General features: G+C 43.2%; 2 protein-coding genes across 2 annotated transcripts; both read left to right on the top strand.

Moving 5' to 3' along the window:
* Positions 1–1,376: 1,376 nt before the first annotated feature.
* Positions 1,377–6,990, top strand: nek2 (NIMA-related kinase 2). Its single transcript, XM_085133858.1, has 9 exons — positions 1,377–1,738; positions 3,266–3,483; positions 3,574–3,814; positions 3,957–4,039; positions 4,140–4,266; positions 5,029–5,263; positions 5,916–5,970; positions 6,093–6,169; positions 6,447–6,990. Exons 1-9 carry the CDS (start codon positions 1,643–1,645, stop codon positions 6,653–6,655), a joined length of 1,341 nt encoding a protein of 446 aa, XP_084989984.1. The 5' UTR covers positions 1,377–1,642; the 3' UTR covers positions 6,656–6,990.
* A 1,368-nt stretch (positions 6,991–8,358) lies between these two features.
* slc30a1a (solute carrier family 30 member 1a) lies at positions 8,359–13,374 on the top strand. The gene is made up of 2 exons (XM_085133856.1): positions 8,359–9,418; positions 11,353–13,374. Exons 1-2 carry the CDS (start codon positions 8,845–8,847, stop codon positions 12,243–12,245), a joined length of 1,467 nt encoding a protein of 488 aa, XP_084989982.1. The 5' UTR covers positions 8,359–8,844; the 3' UTR covers positions 12,246–13,374.
* The last annotated feature ends 6,024 nt before the right edge of the window (positions 13,375–19,398 follow it).

Raw genomic sequence — 19,398 nt, 5'->3', positions numbered from 1 at the left:
ATTCCTTCCTCGTGCAGTAACACAATTATTATTATTATTATTTGTTTGTGTAAAAACCAAACAAACAAAAACATGTGGATGCCAATTTGAGTTGACACTACCACCTTTTTTTCTTTTCCCTCCCTCTTCTCCGTCAGCGCCAGTCGGTCAGAGCAGACTGTCTGTAGGACATATGCGAGTGAGAGCAGAGTGAGAGGTCGCTAGTGTTGCCGCTCTCAGATGGCGACTCTTCAGGAGGTCCTGCTGGTCAAATCAAATGACCAGTGACAATAAGACGACTACCAGCTTTTAACATATGCAGTCTCGGGCACTAACAGTCGGCGACCGACCTTTTTGTGTCCCCGAAGATGATTCTCCCCCAACTTCAGAGATGGCCAACACAGATGCATGTTTTTAATTTGATCTTTCAGACTGCTTCAGACCTCATTTAGGTTTTCCAATGATTCCACATAGCCTTAAAAAAAGTTACTCGATCCTTTGTTATGGATATCTTATCGAGCTGTTCCCTTCTTTGCATGATTAATATTCTAGAGAGCTACTCCTAGAGAGATACAAAAGACAAGCCAAAGAGGTAAACAGAAGCGTTTGTCAAACAAGTAAAATTTTTTTGTCTTTACATATTTTAAGTTGTGCATACCCTATAAAAGAATCAATGTCATACTAATCTAACAGAATTACATAAACACTAAAAACTGCCAGTAAATATATTAATTTTCAGATGGTTTTCAATAAATATTCTGCAGAAAAAGTAGAAAAAAAAATACTTCATTTTGTTATTATGTGTCTTTTTTTTTTTTTTTTTAAAAAAGACAATTTTAGATCCCCCTATATCTCTGCAAAACAGGCTAAAAGGGTTTTATCTTTCTCCCTATAATTACAATTTTATTATATATATGAATTATAATAAAGCTGGGTTGTGAAAGAGAAATTTAATCTTATTGGGAGCTCAAAACCGGCAGTGCTGCTGAGGTGCCATTCATATGTCGGGCCACACGTGACTAAAACCGCATTCTTCTTTTCAATATACACAAAAAAACTGTGCATACTATCTCCTTCCACTCCAGAGAGAAATACATTTCAAAATCAATGGCAAATCCCAGTTCCGCCTTTTGTATATAAAAAAAATACAACCATCGTAAAATTCAATTTTCCTGAATAAATGAATTTCCTGACCCCGTTTACCTTCACGCTGCGCCGATGCCGGCTCCCAAACCCGCGGTTGCGCTCACCCGGACCATGCGATTCTGGCGCCACCTCGTGGAGAGGTGGAGCACAACTCCTGTGCGTCGTCTACCCGCTCAACTCTCGCGGTACTCCGGCGCTTAGCAACCTCACAAGTTGCGTCTCTGCGCTGACCAATCGGCTGCGCGAGCGAGGCCAATCACAATCAAGGATTTCGGCACCAATTTAAACAGAGAGTAATCACTTCCTGTTTTGGTAGTTAACATACGAGTACACGATAGAGGAAAGAAATATAAGGAAATTACCATTTAAACATATACATAGACAGAAAGGGCGATTTAGGATTAAACTAAGTGCCTGTGTTGAAAGACACTACTTCCGGTTTATATTTACGTTGCCGTTAGCTGACGGTGACGCCAGTCCGGTAAGTTTTGAACGTTAGAATCGGTTACAAATCAGCATGCCGTCCCGGGTGGAGGACTACGAGGTGCTGCACACTATAGGCTCCGGTTCATATGGAAGATGCCAGAAAATAAAGCGAAAAGCTGACGGAAAGGTGAGTAAAACACACTTCCCGCATACTTGTGGGTTAAACTCACCTGCTGTCCGTGAGTCCGCGGGGCAATATTGTCGCAGTCATGTTTTTTTTCTCCCCCCCACCTCAATAAACTTTATTTCAAACCGCTAACAAGTAGCTACCTGCCTGTAGCGTCACATAAATTTTGAAAATTTAAGCTGTTAGCTTATAATGTGGACCTTAGAAATGAGCAGCATTAGATTAAAAAGGTCAGTTATTAATGACTTAATATTTTATGTTAATTTTTATATTAATATTAGATTTTTTTATTTTTATTTTTTTACTGACTTCACCTTTTTTAATGTTTGTTGTTGTTGGTAACTTAATTATTCCAATGAAGGAAATTCCTTTCTTTGGGTCAAGGGTTACTTTGAAAATACATCAGCTCTCAACGGGGAGATAAACATGTTGGATATCTACACTCATATAGACTGGGTAATGCATTAGCAATAAAATGATGCCAGATCCTTTGACAAAAGTGAAAATTATTAAATTATTCATCTTTGGAGGGTTTAATTTAAAGACCCTTAAACTCAAAGTAAAAAATAATAATGTGTAGATTTTGCCAAAATGTCATTGCAGCAATTCAAAATCATACCCAGTAGTTTGTATGGCAGGAGGAACCCAGGATTTCATCCCAATACCTAATGGCAATCCCTCCATGGATATGCCTCCACAGACCCTTACTGACCCAGCACCACACTGGTCATGCTGAATGATGTTACAGACAGCACAAGTTCTCCAAGGCTTCTCAGACAGTGAGCACAGGGCCCAGATCAATATCCCACAAGAGTATAGCACTGGTGCCGAAATCCTTGATTGTGATTCGCCTCGCTATATAGTCACCCCCCAGAGGTCCTTTTTAAGGTCTGTATTGTGTAAATTCCTGTATTTACCCAATACTCTTCCTGCTGTGCTGTAATCAGTTATTATTTCCGTTTGTGTCTGACAGTAAAGCCTGTTTTTCTGGTTTTATAGCCATCGGCAACAGTGACATGTGTTTAAATGCCGTCACTATTTTAAGAAGCATTTCATAACTCAATTCATAACATAATAACTTTGATTGTACATTAAGACATTGTATGCAGTTTATCCTTCTAGGGCAGGAGTGGGGAACTCAGGCCTCAAGGGCTGGTGTTCTGCAGGTTTTAGATATCACCCTGGATCAACACACCTGAATCAAATGATTAGGTCATTACCAGGCCTCTGGAGAACTTGGAGACATGTTGAGGAGGTAATTTAGCCATTTGAATTAGCTGTGTTGGATCAAGGACACATCTAAAACCTGCAGGACACCGGCCCTTGAGGCCTAGAGTTCCCCCACCTGTGTTCTAGAATAAAGACAAGTTGCCCGAGTTAGCTTTACTTTTCCATAGCTTCCACTTGTCTTCTGTCTTCTTACGACACTGGTTTTTATGGAAGGACATTCTCTGATCTCTGATTCAGATAACCACGATTCTTTGACTTCTGTAATTCTGGTTAATTCAAAGTCGGTTTGTATCGTAGATCCTGGTGTGGAAGGAGCTGGATTATGGCACCATGGCGGAGAGTGAGAAGCAGATGCTAGTGTCAGAGGTGAACCTGCTGAGGGAGCTCAAGCACCCAAACATAGTGAGGTACTACGACCGCATCATAGACCGGACAAACACCACTCTGTACATTGTCATGGAGTACTGCGAAGGCGGCGACCTGTCAAGTCTCATCAGCCGCTGCATCAAGGAGAGGTGGGGTTGAATGCTAAATGATACTGACGGTTGCATGCTGGTGTGTCCTTTCCCTTCATCGGTGTATGCATGTGTTTTTTACCTTGACAGGCGCTATTTGGAGGAGCAGTTCATCCTGCGAGTCATGGCCCAGCTCACGCTGGCCCTGAAGGAGTGTCACAGGCGGAGTGACGGCAGGGCCACAGTCCTTCATCGGGACCTGAAACCAGCCAACATCTTCCTCGACATCAAGCAGAATGTCAAACTGGGTGACTTTGGCCTGGCGAGGATCCTGAACCATGACACCAGCTTTGCAAAGACGTTTGTCGGGACGCCGTACTACATGTCTCCAGTGAGTGGCTTCATGCTGCTGGAGTTTGAAGCGTTTAATCTGAGCTTACAACTTTTGATTTTATTCTTGTTTGTTAATCGTTGTTTTACTTCATGATAAAAAAAATGGGGACAAATATAATAATCTCTTTTTTTTCTGTCAGGAACAAATAAACCGGATGTCATACAACGAGAAGTCCGATATTTGGTCTCTGGGATGTCTGCTCTACGAACTCTGTGCCTTATCGTAAGTTTTCCAGCTGTTCCGCTTTAGCTGATTTCCCCACTGCAAACTGTTAGGCAGCAGATCTTGCAGTTTTTCCTGCATTTTTCTTTTTCCTTTCCAGGCCTCCTTTTACTGCTCACAACCAAAAAGAGCTGGCAGAAAAGATCAGAGAGGGCAAATTCAGAAGGATCCCGTACCGGTACTCTGAGGAGCTGAACACTTTGCTCGGCAAAATGCTCAACTTAAAGGTTGGACTTGAATTCATTTTTAAAATTTACATGATATGGTGCCTGAGCTATCTGATTATTTTAGATGGTATAAAAGATGGTCTGCGTGTCCACATCTGGAAGAGTGAAGCCTGTGCAGAAATACTTCAAACCTTGCATTCTTTCTAAAAGCCTGCAGGGGGTAACTACTCTAGTTTTAGTGCCTTCCATGGCAAACTGGCCCTGAGCTCCCTCAGTAACTACTTTCCCATGACTTTATGGACTCAAGTGCTAGTTTTAGGTCATTGAATAAAACGTGAAGTTAATTTTGTAAATTGTAGTTAAATTAGCACTCTAAACACTTTTTACCACCACCCACATTCACCCATTCTCACACACATTCATACGGTGCCTTTAGGTGCTTTTTCTAACTTTCTCACGCTTGCTCACTCTCCGGTAGATCCTGAACTGGGCCAATTTGTTGTTCAGTATCTTGTCCAAGGACACTTGACATGTGGATTGGGATGTCATGGTGGCTACATCCATCTTTTATGCAGTCTATGGTTTTGCACCGACGTGATGCTGGCTTCTGATCTGGAATGGGTTGCGGGCATTTCCACCCTTAAAGTGCCAACAGATATTACCCCAGCCTCTGCTAGCAGCATTACATAATAACTGGACCTCAAACTTGTGGAAATGGGAACTAGTTCTCAAAATGAAACCACTGGCAGCGACACTAGCACCACATTGGCAGGAACAAAAAAGGCTATTTATGTTTCATTTATGGGCCCCTTCTCTTGGCAGGACTATTTGAGACCTTCTGTAGAATCTATTCTCCAGAGCAGCCTGCTGAGCGAGGCGGTTGCTGAGGAGCAGAGGAAGGCACAGTCGCGACTTCAAAGGAGATCAGCTGATTCTGATGTTCCTCTCCACAAACCGGCGGAGACGGCGCCCGCCTCGGCCACGGAGATCAGACTGAAGGAGCAGGCGCTGCGGGACCGAGAACAAGCACTGAAAGAACGTGAGGAGCGGCTGGAGAGTAAGACCTGTTTAAGCCCTGCTTTGAGCCGCACATACCTCAAGCCTATGTCTGTCAGTGTCGCTGTAGTCTGGCCTAGATTTTGGGAGAAATTAGAAAAACTGTGGATTGTATTTTTAGTAGAGAAATATTTGATTTACATCAGTTTGAAGAGGCTACTCCTAACAGGAACATCCTCTTCTGCAAAGAGGACTCATCAGTATTATCTCATGTTTATGGACTTGTTTTCACATTGGCAGCAATAAGTAAAGTTGAGTAATACCATAGAAAGTACTAGGTACATCTTGCTAAGAGGGTGGAAGAAACCTGTGTGGATGGAACAGGTTTGTTCATGTTGCTTGGGGTGTTGCAACCAAACGATGACCTACTTCTACACCTACAGCTCCTGGCTGACAGTGGAGATTACACACTGCCGTGTAAAAGTGTGCGTGTGTGTACCCAGAAATATGTGGAAATAAAAGATTGTTAGTCACACATACAGCTATGATAAAATAAAATGCCTCCTCTTTTCATTCTAAGACTTTACATGTGAAGACATAATAAAACCTGTTAAATATTACCTGATTTTTAAAACTTGAAAGAGGGTGTACTTTCTTGAAAAGTGAGGGATAAATTCCCTCCCAAACTGTCCATTTTTGTCTTTTAATTACAGGAAGAGAGCAGGAGCTGTGTGTTCGTGAACGACTTGCAAATGAAAAGCTCGCGCGGTAAAAAAAAACAAAACTTAGAAATGATTTAAGCGATTCATTTTTTTCATTCTAACCATTCTTTGGCAGTCTTTCCAGCTGATTTTAATTTTTTTCCCCTTATTTTGAATCGACCGTTTCAGAGCGGAGAGTTTGCTGAAGAATTACAGCCGCCTACAGCACCACAGGGACCCAACACCGATCTATGACAAAGACATAGGTATGGGAATCCAGCGAAGACTTGTGAACTTACTGAACCAAGACCAGAGCTGAGCAGTTTATTTTTAACGTGTGTTTTAACGCATGTGTCGACAATGTGAATGACTTTGGATCAAATGTATTTATTTTTTTAAAATAAATTGTAAATACTTTTTATACAACAATAAAGAAATAATTTTTAAAAAGTTGCAGTTCTAAAAGCTTACACGACACACCTCAGAATCACAGCTGTTGAGATTGCGATTTGTTAACGAGTTTACGTGACTGTTTTGGTCTAGATGCGGAGAACCTCTCTCCGGGTAAGAAGAAGGTCCACTTTGCTGCCGAGAGCAAAGAGAACCAGCGGCCCGATGCTCTGCACAGTGCGCCGTCCCAGGAGCTGGTGCTGCTGAAGAGGCTGCAGGCAGCGGCCCAGCGGAGCCAAGCTCTGAGTGAAATGGAGAAGATGTGCCAGCTCAAGAGCAGGCAAATCCTCGGCCTGCGCTGATCGCACAGGTGTGACCGTGAAAGCTTCTGAAGGCCTGGAGTCATAACAACTGGATGAAAATGTTCATGTGTAGCTGTGGATGTGCAGTGAATGTTTGTGTTACTGTCTTATTTTTATGTAGCCTGATGAGTGAGTGTGTTATCACGGGCAGCTAATGCGATTATCAATGTACTGTGTATAGTTTTTTTGCTGTATTTATGGCTGTAGACATACGTTCTTTAGAGACATCTCTAGAAAAAGGGAGACTATGTGGAATGACATATGATCCTGTGATGGCAATAAACAAAGTGATTATATTCATTACTACATTAAAGTAGGCATGATGTGATGATAAATACTTGTTCTATACCATTTGGGTTTTTTATTTTTTTATTTTTTTTTATAGCAGTTGAAATGATGATGTAATAATTTTAGTATCTGCCAAACAGATACAGAAGGAAACAGGATGTGACCTGAGAGGTGTTCTGGTGGCAGTGGAGCTGAATCCTTCAGTTAGAGAAGATGTTCTGCTGCCTGTACAGTAAGCGGTGCAGAGGGTTTAGATCACAGGTGTTGAACTCTAGGCCTCGAGGGCCGGTGTCCTGTAGGTGTTAGATATGTCCTTAATCCAACACAGCTGATTTAAGTGGCCAAATTACTTCCTCAACATGTCTCGAAGTTCTCCAGAGGCCTGGTAATGAACTAATCATTTGATTCAGGTGTGATGACCCAGGGTGATATCTAAAACCTGCAGGACACCAGCCCTTGAGGCCTGGAGTTCCCCACTCCTGCTCTAATATGTGTATGCTTGATATATCAACAAGCAAAAATGCCTGATAAATGAGGAATTCTTACTCCACTCAGTTTGTGTGGAAATGTGTTGTTGTTGCCTAGATACATTACAGCTGTCTATGTTACTTTAACATGGATTTGCCCGGCCACAAAAAAAGAATCTGCCCTGGGGTCTATCACAGGGCTGTTATGCAAGTGGAGTAGGATCTCTGTAAGCCCACTCCTATATTTCATATGTATACAGACTGTAGTGGGTCTAAGTTGGGCCAAAACTAGTTTCTCCTGTGGTTTTTCACACTGACATAGCAATAGATGTATATAAAAAGAGATAAGTTCCAGGCTGGGCTGATCATTTTCATAGTAATAGAATTGTTTTTATATAACACTAGCTTCCACAAGGGGTCATCACTTTTCCATGAAAAGATATTAAAATGCAATTTGCAATCAAGCCTTTGCCTTGAGTTAGTAGCAGATTAGATGTAATTTATTGTTACATTTGTCTTTATTTCCATTGAAGCTGGTAGCTTACTGGTTTGATTACTGAGTTTTTTTGTGTTTGCTTGTTTGGTTGTTGTTGTTGTTGTTGTTTTTTTTTGGGGGGGGGCAACTTGTATTTAACTTAATGTAAAATTAAATCATTTTACAGCGTAAGTATACGGAACTTTGGAAAATAAAATATAAAATAAAGGGAGCAATTATAGTGTGTAGATGGAACACCGGTAAATTTATTTAGGGATTTTTCCGTGATTAAAAGCTGAGTAAAGACCACTGATTGTATAAAAAAGTGTTTGTTTTGTTCAGTTTCTGTGATTCTTCGCAGTCACCTGGTTTCAGCTGAAACGCCAAGATTTACGAATCAGTTACGGACCTCATCGCGATATTACAATTGCCATTAGCGTGCGTAGCAACCGCCGTTGTTTGGCTTCTTTGCGCCGCCTACTTGCAAGAGTTGCAGAACGTGACCAATTACGTTCCTCCCTGTAGCTCGTCGACCAACGGAAATCGTAGTAGGCGTGTCCCCCTCTGTGCCGTGTTCCGTGTGGAAAGTTTACCGGCTCGGGTGCAAAGTTTCAGCCGTCTGCAAAGCGGAGCTCGTCGGCAAAACGAGCGAGGAAGGTGCTGGTATTTATACGGTTGCTGAATCATTTTTTAATCGCGAATTGATTCGGTGTGTGTTTGTCCTCAGATATAGCCGAGTGTTGCTGGCGTCGCCGAATAAGAGTGTTTTACGCGGATGATATTACCAGCGATCGTATTGTCTCAGGGAGCCAAGCTAGCTTAACGTAGCCCGGAGTTAAACGGGAAAGCCAACCAGCGGATGTCGTGGGGATTTCTTGGGCTTTCTCAAACCTGCTGATTTCTTCAACGCTAACTTATCAACGCTAACTTAAAGTTGAATCGACTGTGAGGAAGGAAAAATGGCTTGCGAACCCAATCGTGCCCGGCTGCTGTGCATGCTATCATTGACTTTTGGGTTTTTCATCGTGGAGGTGGTGGTCAGTCGGATGACCTCGTCCCTGTCAATGCTGTCGGACTCCTTCCATATGCTGTCGGATGTCATCGCACTCGTCGTGGCTCTAGTGGCGGTCCGGTTCGCCGAAAAAACCCAGGCGACCAACAAGAACACCTTCGGCTGGATCCGAGCGGAGGTGATGGGGGCTCTTGTCAACGCCGTCTTTCTCACAGCGCTGTGCTTCACCATCGTCCTGGAGGCGGTCGAGCGTTTCACCGAGCCCCACGAAATCGAGTCTCCAGTGGTGGTGGCCGGGGTCGGTGCCGCGGGGCTTCTGGTTAACCTGCTGGGGCTCTGCTTGTTCCACGGCCACGCGGGCGGAGGCCACGGACACTCTCACGGAGGGCACTCTCATGGGAGTAAGAATAAGCGGGGCAAAACGAGCAAGAACTCGAAGGCTGGAAACGGGTCTTCGGGAGAGGAGACCAACAACTTGGTGGGAAATCACAACAGCCCAGGCGATGGGAGACCAAGAAATGGTGAGCAATGAGTTGTTGGTGCTTTAGTGTTGAAATGAACAGTCCACCCTCACTATCCCACCATTAATCTGAATACATGTGCCAGTCTTTATCTTCACTGTTAGCACTCCAGATTGTGTAACAGTGCATCAGCCTGCCCTGAGAACTGCCCAAGTGACTAATCCGTATTGTTTTTTTTTCTTGACATATCTGTTTGGCGTCTCATATTTGTTGGGTTATTCTATCCTTGGAAACATGGTCTCCGTGTTGGTGACATTCCTGGGTAAAGCCTCAGGTTTCACTCTGGCTTCTAATTAAAGATAACGAGAAGTTTCTGACTGACACAGTTGAGTCAAACTGAACTCGATTTTCAGTTTTTACCTGAATTTCCACACTGATTGTAGCCTGGGCCGGTATTTAAAACTTATAGTGGGATCCTTGTAAAGTCTCCTGACCCCCTGAAGAGCTTAGTGAGTTACCTTATCTGCTAAATAATTAGTAACTAAAGCTTAAAAATAAATGCAGTGAAGTAGGTGCCCACCCTTTACACTCACCTGGCTGTCAGCTATCAGCAAAGAATCAGAAGCAAAACAAACTCATCTGCATACAGGCAGCTTTTATTTTAGCTTCTTCTTAATTTAATTGTGCTTCTACAAGGTATTGAGTGGATGGAAAAACTGGTCAAAGGCCAAAGTGGGGCAGCAGCTGGCCAATCAGCTTGTCCACCATACATTTTTGTTACATTAAACACTTCTTACCAGACAAGCTGATTGTACTGATAACCTCATGTTGGTGTCTGCATGTCAGTTAAAAAGTTTCACAGCAGCACTGGAGAGCTTCCGTGGCCCTTTCTGCTGGTCAGTCTAACTGAAGGGTTAAACATACAGAAACTCATTTATTCCCCCCCCCCCCCCCCCCCCCGCACTGTTAGACCCTGCCAGTTTCAATAAATGGGGGTTATATCCCCCACCCCTCCATGCACTGATTGCTGTTACTGGGCCATACATCAGTGTAGCCGTGGAGCCGACAGCCCCAGACACACCATTAGCCGCTGATGAATAGACCAGCTTGGTCCCTGGGATGGAAGCGAGCCACCGTTGCTCAGGTGCCGTTGCCCCAGCTTAGAGTGTGTTGCCACGCTGCCTGCCATTACTAACTGAATTTGCCTAATGTGAATTACTGAGCATTAGGCAAATTCAGTTGCTGCGTTTAGGTTCCTGCATGCTGGTTTTTGGTTTTTTTTGGTCATCTGGCATGTTTTTTTCCTGTGTGGCCTTGGGCGGTTATATAGCACAGATTCAGTCACAAGATGAAGTCTTCAGCAGTGAAATCTGCAACATTGTTATGTAGTTTCACATGAACTTTTCCCCTTTCGCTCTTAATAATGGTATTGTATTTAACAGCTGGCTGCCATTTGATGGTATCCAGGGTTTTTACTAGGAGAAAACCAAAACCGAGTAGGGTTCACTGGGAGTTTTTGACGGTGTTGGAAAGTGGGGTTTAATTTTATTCAAAACTGAATACACGTTTTCTTATCACATGACCAAAAACAACAGAATTCTGTTGTCAGGTGACATGATTTCCCCCCCCCCCCCATCTTAACTATATGATTAACAATCGTTCAGTGTGCATAGTCCCCATGCTCAGAATGGGCCCGTGGGGTGGGGTGGGGGGTATAAGCACAGTCAGTCTAGACAAAGGGACTGTGTTACCTTAGTCCTTGCAATTTCTTACAATTTGATAACCTAAACTGTGTTATTATGGTTTAGTATATTAAATACTAACAAACCTGTTAGCCCCAGATAAAATCTTCTTTCAGGGTGTGTGTGAAGCACATGCTTCTTTATGTAGGATAAACCCAGGTCTCTATAATTTATGTGAAACCTGTGTGTCAAAGTCCATTTGATTATTTAACTGTTCCAAACTAATCTCTGTTTTCCCTTTTTAATCTTTAGAAATCAGCTGTAAAGGCAGCACAGACGTTCAGATGAATGGAAACACCCACTATGAGGAGATGGATCCCGACCACGACTCGTCGTCGCAGCTCAACATGCGCGGGGTCTTCCTGCATGTGCTGGGTGACGCCCTGGGCTCCGTCATCGTAGTGGTCAACGCTATAATATTCACCTTTGTGTGGCAGCCCTGCATCAAAGGTGAGAAGTGCGTGAATCCGTGCGTCAACAGCCACTCCGCTGACCATTACCATGACAACAACACCGTCGTCGATCTGCACGTGGGTCCAACTGTGCCGACCATGAAGTTCGCCGGCCCCTGCTGGGTTCTTTACCTTGATCCCACGCTGTGCATCATCATGGTGAGCATCCTGCTGTACACTACCTACCCTCTGCTCAAAGAGTCGGCCCTCATCCTGCTGCAGACCGTGCCCAAGCAGATCAACATGCACCGGCTCAACGAGAGTCTGCTGGGCCTGGACGGCGTCCTGGCCATCCACGAGCTGCACATCTGGCAGCTGGCCGGAAGCCGCATCATCGCCACGGCGCACATCAAATGCCACGACCCCACATCTTACATGGAGGTGGCCAAACGCATCAAGGACTTATTCCACAACGAGGGCATCCACGCCACCACCATCCAGCCCGAGTTTGTCACGTTCAGCTCAGAGTCTCGAGACTCCCTGTGCGAGCTCTCCTGTCGGACTCAGTGCGCTCCCAAGCTGTGCTGCGGCGCTGGGGACAAACAGAACACCGGCTCTGACAAGAAGGTTGCGGTCGCTTCAAACCTGGAGGTGATCAGTGAGATTTCAGAGGCGGCGGGGGCCGTAGTTCAGGTGTGCCCTGGGTCTGAGGCTGAGGTCAGGATTGCCAGAGAAGTGGAGTCATCTCTGTGAGATGAAGGGTGTGCAAGAAAACCTCCACTTTGGGCAAAAACATCATCATCATTTGCAGGAAGCTGTACTATTTGTGGCTTAATCATTTCCCCCGATAGGTCCTTTTATTTTCGATTATTGGTCATCCACACGGCTGAACCCCTTTCACTCCCTCCCATGTTCATACATTGAGCCTTAGTTCAACCCCCCCCAAGCCTCTCCTCCGCCACTCAGTCCCTCCCTTGTTGTCCGTGGCTCTGGCAGTATGGGGGTATGGTTGCGATGCATGTTGGGTTGCACTGACCTCATCTCCACTAGGACTGGATCAAGGCCTGCATGAGCGTCCCTCATTAGCACCGTGTTGTGATGTCTCATCTCGTCTCATGGTGTTTCTGTGCCAAAGCTTCTCAGTGGACCGAAGGGATCAGAGGGACATTCCCTCCTCCAAATGGACACACAGCACACACATCACTAGGTTATTTATTTAGCCTATGGACCTGCTGGAAAAGAGTCTACCTTCCTGTTTTTTTGTGTAGGCTTCAAGCAGACCTATTTTCTTTACCCTCTGGCCTCCAGATGGAATAGTATTGTATTGCATAATAATTTATGTACCTAAGTTATTAGAAATGATCTATTCTCTGTAGATGCTGTTTGTAATGTTTAGTTTGGATGATAAAGATTTATTTTTTCTCTTTTCTCTCTTCTTGAAATCTTTTGACAGACCATCTATGCTGAGTTTTTTTTTTCCAGGTGTGATGTTTTTATAATGATTTTGTTTCTCAGACATTTTCGTCTGGCCTTGACGCGGATTTAATTGCAGTCGTTAGCTGGATACAAAAGCCGTACCAACACCTCTCTCACCTTGCCTTTTAATTAAAGAAAACTGTTGTGATATGGCACTAAGCATAGTCGACTTGGTGTAACAGGACTTCTCGCAGTGGCACAGTCACCTAATTAATTAAATAAACGTTTATTCTTAAATTTCGATGCCTCGCAAGCCAGAGAGTTGCAAAGAAACGAGCACTGTTCGCCATTTAGTGAAACCTCCGTCTGAATTTGTACTGGAAAGCTTTCTGTTGGCCTGTTGGGTTTTAAAAACCTTCATGAATGTGTTCGGCACCTTGTCACAATCCATGCTGAGGGAGGTTTTTTTTTATTTTAAATATATATATTTCCAGGACCTTCTGTGTTGTCTGCATGACCAAACTGAGACCTGGTGTTCGTCTTTTTAACAGCTCCACTAAGAGCTCTAGTTGCTGCTTACCAGCGTCTGCTGGTATCCTACTATATTACTCATGACAGTGTGTGGGGGAATGACTCATCATATAGCTCTGTGTGTCCTCTGCTGTGGACAGCTGAGCCGAGCTGGTTGTTTGCTGAACTGAAGTCCATACAGTGGCCTTTGAATTTGTTTCGACTTTCCCCCTCATCGGCACAGATGTCGTGTGAAGTTGACCTGTTGATGAGTTTTGGATTTCCACTCTTTGATTTATTTTGCATTATAGAAATGTGTTCTGGGATATGTATTTTTTTCCATTTGTAATGTTTGGTCACTTTTACTCTTTTATGACTTGAGCTCTATGTGCAAATCGAAAACAAGTGTGTGTGTGCGTGCGTGTGTGTGGTGGGGTTTTTTCTGTTTTTGTTTTTTTAAATTTTAGATATGATGAATCAGCTGATGTGTTTTTGAACTGTATGGTGGCATGCAAAAGTTTGTCCACTGCTGGTCAACATGACTTACTGTGACTAGTTAATAAACAATTACCTTATTTCCAAAAGGCAAATAATGGTTAATGGACTTATTTTTAAAGTGTGTAAATAATAGGTTTACCCTCTGCATGGTCACTTTTTTCTGTTAGGGTCTTGGAAAACTGTCAGAAGTCTGCTCTTCATCTTCAGATCTTTTTGTCCAGTGTTTGCTGGTATTTAAATCAATCCACTCTTCTTTTCACCAGTAAATGCAGGACTGGCTGCAGCACAGCATGGTCAAAGCCATCTCATGCTTAACAGTTGAACAAGTATTTTTCTAATGAAAGTCCTTATCCATTTTCCCCCCAAGCATACCTTTGCTTATTTGGCCTGATGAGTTTCTTCTGCTGACTCTCCAATGAGTCATATTTGCACGTTTCACAGCGCAGGAGGTCGGTGCACAACGTCTCCAGACTCTGATAAATCTTCCCAAAGGTCAAAGTTTTCCTTGTCTTTCGCACCTGAGCTGCATTTCCAGTATACCTTAAATTCTTTGCAGACTTCAGGATCGACTATCTGAAAATGCTTTGCTCTCTCCTCCTGAGTGGGCACTACTCGTTTTAATCTCCAGAGTGCTATGGAGCGCCTTAGAGGAGCAATATCAGAGTGTATAAAGCTTTAAAATATGAAACTCACAACTTTTTCCAGTTATTGCGAATAAGCCATAGACCTAAAAAGCAAATTAAGGTCTGAGACTTTAGTAAAAATTATTTGTGAGGTCAAATCTTGCATAAAATGTTAAAAATCTATAATTTTCTGCCTTCTGGAGATCAATCCATCCTCTGTTTGCTTAGCTGTTCACAGTAACCTAAACTATTTTGCAAATTATCCAAACTTCTGCATGCCACTGTATTGACATATATACCTAAAGTACCTGTCCAGTGTGTTATTGTGAAATTAAAGCAAAACATGTTTGTTAAGGCTGAAGAACCCGAGTTAGTCTCATTTTTACTTTCTCCAGCTTTTCAAATGTACATTTTTACATAAAGCACCACTTTTTAAAAAGTTAGTAAATTACAGAAGGTGGAAGGTGGTAATGGCAAAAGCCAGAGCACCTTTCAGCTTTTCCCTGCTGCAGAGAAGGACCAAAGGAGTGCCCAGGGGTGCCTTTGCTACCCTAGATAATCCTACCTCAGTCAGGAAATTGTCCAGTAACCCTGGATCAGCTCCAAGTTAACTTAACATGTCAATCAAACAAAACCAAATGGAAAACAAGCACTAAGTGAAGCAAACCTCCAAAAGAAGACTGAAATGACCGCAGAAAAAGATTTGTGAGAACTTTCAAAAGCACAAAACACCCACAATGAAGCACAAGGTGAAACAAGTGGTGCATGTGGGTTTGCTGCTGAGGTTAAGGGAAGAAGAGGTAAAAAGCTGTAACTCAAAAAGACTCTCAGTGAGACTCTAGGATATAGAAAAGAGGTTTGAGCAACAATTACAAATTTTCTAAACTTTTGCTTTGAAATCTAAATCTTTCTGTGTCACAGCCATCAGTTAAAGTCAAATTAACACAGAAAGAAACATTTATAAGCCCGCTGTATGTAAAGACCCATGCACGTTCATGTAGCTTGTAAGGCCAAGCGGATATTTGTGGCTTATGTCCTCTATCCAGCTCCAGAAACCTCAACTACCTAAACAGTGATAACGGTTAGCCGTAAATCTCCCTGAGTGACTTGTGCAGTTACATAAGTCCATAATTGCAGCGTTTCACAACTCTTCTCCACGGTTCGCAGCAGGGAATCCTGGCCTCCGTCTGCGGCTGGGTTTCTATGGAAGTCTGGAGAGGCTGCTGACTGAATGTGTGGCTGCCGCCGGCCTGAGAGGCCTTACGTAAGAGACCCAGGGGCATTCCAAGGGCAACAAGCATGAGGCTCTCACTGGATCCTTTCACATGGACAGAAAGGGGCTCGTGCTGTGGTTGTCTCTCATTATGTACTCTTGGGTTTAAGTCAGGTGTTCTCCTGCAGCCCCCTGAATACAACAGTCCTCTACTCTGTGGCTTGTGTGTGTTTCCATCTCATCCGTAACACTGACATAAGCAACGGAAATCTGTGAAAAACAAAAGAGGCTCATTTAACAGCAGTTTAAAGCTGTTGTGATTTTTTTTTTCTTAAGGCTGCTTAAGAAAGAGAATAGGAACAAGATTAAGAACATCTGGATTTAAAGAAATATTCTGTTTACTGCTTTGGTTCTGTGATGCAAAAATCCTTTTACTAAAAGAAAGGTTTGTCTCAAAATATTATCACCTAACACCAGAAAGCAAAGTGCAAAGTATATATATCAGCCACCCACAGAGGTCACTGACACAAAGTCACTACAATCAGCTGATGAAGCAATTGATTTTTCTTTACAGACAATAGCAACACGTGTTATAGGATATTCATTTGTGTAATGGTGCAGAGTACTAAGACGTCAGAGTAAATTATGGAATAATTTAGGGAAGGTTATTACTATGTGTGTAGTAATATCAGTATATACATTGAAATAGCAGCTAACAATGTAACATAGAGCTTAAATCCAGCACAAGCATTTAATGTGACTCTATGGAAGCTTGTTTCAGCCACGGAAAAATATATTTCTCGCCTGAGTTATTATCTCAAATAAAAACTAAACATCTTTCTGCTAATTTCCATTTAAATTGTGTCACCATATAAGGACAATAAGTTTACAACAAAAAACAATACAGTCATAGTTTCACAAAAACAGTAATTATAAGGGTCAGAAATGGAAAAAAAAATCTCAGGATCTAAAGATGTAAAAGAAGCATTTCTGCATTTTTAAATGCACTTATTTCAATAATGAAGGCTGGTTGTTATTAACCCACATACTATAGCAGTTGGTTAATTTAGCTTAGCATAACGGCTGGAAACTAGGGAAGAAAGTCTGGCTCTATCCAGTGACTGGTTATTGCTACATAAATGTCCTGTCCTTTTTTTTTTTTTAAATCAAAATGAAAGGAGCTATTATTTAAGGCTTGAGGCTTAAGTATAACTTAAGTATAGCTTAGGCCTGCAGCTACCAAATTATTTTGGTGACTAAAGTGTTAAAGGTTTAAATGTTAACCTCGAGGCTTCTGCACCAGTAAATCTTACTATTCTAGGTCCGTTAGCCGTGGTTCACTACAAAACAAAACAATGTAGTGATTAGAAGCCAGTGGGCAAATAAATTAGGCAAATAAATTCATGCTAGGAAACATTTTTAACTTTAAAAATATTGCTGCACATACAGCTGAGCTGATAAATGACCCTGCTCAGTCAGCCGTATCAGTAAAACCAGTGACAGGTGAGTTAAATAACATCAGGTTACAGCAGCACCTGTTCAAGGCTGGACGTCTATAGCCAGCAAGTCATCAGTCAGGTCCTGCAGTTGATGCTTTGTAAGCAGAAGAATGGGAAAGCTACTTTGACAGGAGGCCAAAACCACGGAGACTCCACCTCACAGCCCCACGTCTTAATGGGTCAGAGCTGTTTGGCGGCACAAAAGCTGCTCACACAGGAAGTCATCATGTGCTGACTATAAAGTCTGTGGTCGCACCAGGCCATCTGGCCCCTCAGCTTTACCCCTTGGATTTAGTGATGGGGTGAGTTCAGGCAAGATGGACGGGGGTTAACACTGGACTTGGGGGTGAGAAGTCACCCTGCTGCTACTAAATGGATTCATTTTTGCCAGCACTTGTTTGCAACGCGACATGCAGTCACTGCAGCCATGCATTGGAGAGGAGAGCAGGATACTAAACCCCCAAAAAGCATTCTGATGAGGCTTTTGAGTCCGGTTTGAAGCTCTGATGTACAGTGGGGCAAAAAAGTATTTAGTCAGCCACCGATTGTGCAAGTTCCCCCACTTAAAATGATGACAGAGGTCAGTAATTTGCACCAGAGGTACACTTCAACTGTGAGAGACAGAATGTGAAAAAAAAATCCATGAATTCACATGGTAGGATTTGTAAAGAATTTATTCGTAAATCAGGGTGGAAAATAAGTATTTGGTCACCTCAAACAAGGAAAATCCCTGGCTCTCACAGACCTGTAACGTCTTCTGTAAGAAGCTTTTCTGTCCCCCACTCGTTACCTGTATGAATGGCACCTGTTTGACCTCATCATCTGTATAAAAGACACCTGTCCACAGCCTCAACCAGTCAGACTCCAAACTCCGCCATGGCCAAGACCAAAGAGCTTTTGAAGGACACCAGGAAAAGAATTGTAGACCTGCACCAGACTGGGAAGAGTGAATCTACAATAGGCAAGCAGCTTGGTGTGAAAAAATCAACTGTGGGAGCAATCATCAGAAAATGGAAGACATACAAGACCACTGATAATCTCCCTCGATCTGGGGCTCCACGCAAGATCTCATCCCGTGGGGTCAAAATGATCATGAGAACGGTGAGCAAAGATCCCAGAACCACACGGGGGGACCTGGTGAATGACCTGCAGAGAGCTGGGACCAAAGTAACAAAGGTCACCATCAGTAACACACTACAACGGCAGGGAATCAAATCCCGCAGTGCCAGACGTGTTCCGCTGCTGAAGCCAGTGCATGTCCAGGCCCGTCTGAAGTTTGCCAGAGAGCACATGGATGATACAGCAGAGGATTGGGAGAATGTCTTGTGGTCAGATGAAACCAAAGTAGAACTTTTTGGTATAAACTCAACTCGTTGTGTTTGGAGGAAGAAGAATACTGAGTTGCATCCCAAGAACACCATACCTACTGTGAAGCATGGGGGTGGAAACATCATGCTATGGGGCTGTTTTTCTGCCAAGGGGACAGGACGACTGATCCGTGTTAAGGACAGAATGAATGGGGCCAAGTATCGTGAGATTTTGAGCCAAAACCTCCTTCCATCAGTGAGAACTTTGAAGATGAAACGAGGCTGGGTCTTCCAACATGACAATGATCCAAAACACACCGCCCGGGCAACAAAGGAGTGGCTCCGTAAGAAGCATTTGAAAGTCCTGGAGTGGCCTAGCCAGTCTCCAGACCTCAACCCCATAGAAAATCTGTGGCGGGAGTTGAAAGTCCGTGTTGCTCGGCGACAGCCCCAAAACATCACTGCTCTTGAGAAGATCTGCATGGAGGAATGGGCCAAAATACCAGCTACTGTGTGTGCAAACCTGGTAAAGACCTATAGTAAACGTTTGACCTCTGTTATTGCCAACAAAGGTTATGTTACAAAGTATTGAGTTGTATTTTTGTTATTGACCAAATACTTATTTTCCACCCTGATTTACGAATAAATTCTTTACAAATCCTACCATGTGAATTCATGGATTTTTTTTTTTTTTTCACATTCTGTCTCTCACAGTTGAAGTGTACCTCTGGTGCAAATTACTGACCTCTGTCATCATTTTAAGTGGGGGAACTTGCACAATCGGTGGCTGACTAAATACTTTTTTGCCCCACTGTATTACAGGCTACAGGTCAAGTGTTT

Source organism: Neolamprologus multifasciatus, chromosome 15, assembly GCF_963576455.1.
Source record: "Neolamprologus multifasciatus chromosome 15, fNeoMul1.2, whole genome shotgun sequence".
Lineage (NCBI taxonomy): Eukaryota > Metazoa > Chordata > Actinopteri > Cichliformes > Cichlidae > Neolamprologus > Neolamprologus multifasciatus.
Note: the sequence above shows the minus strand (reverse complement) of the source record. Positions and strands in the feature narration are given on the sequence as shown.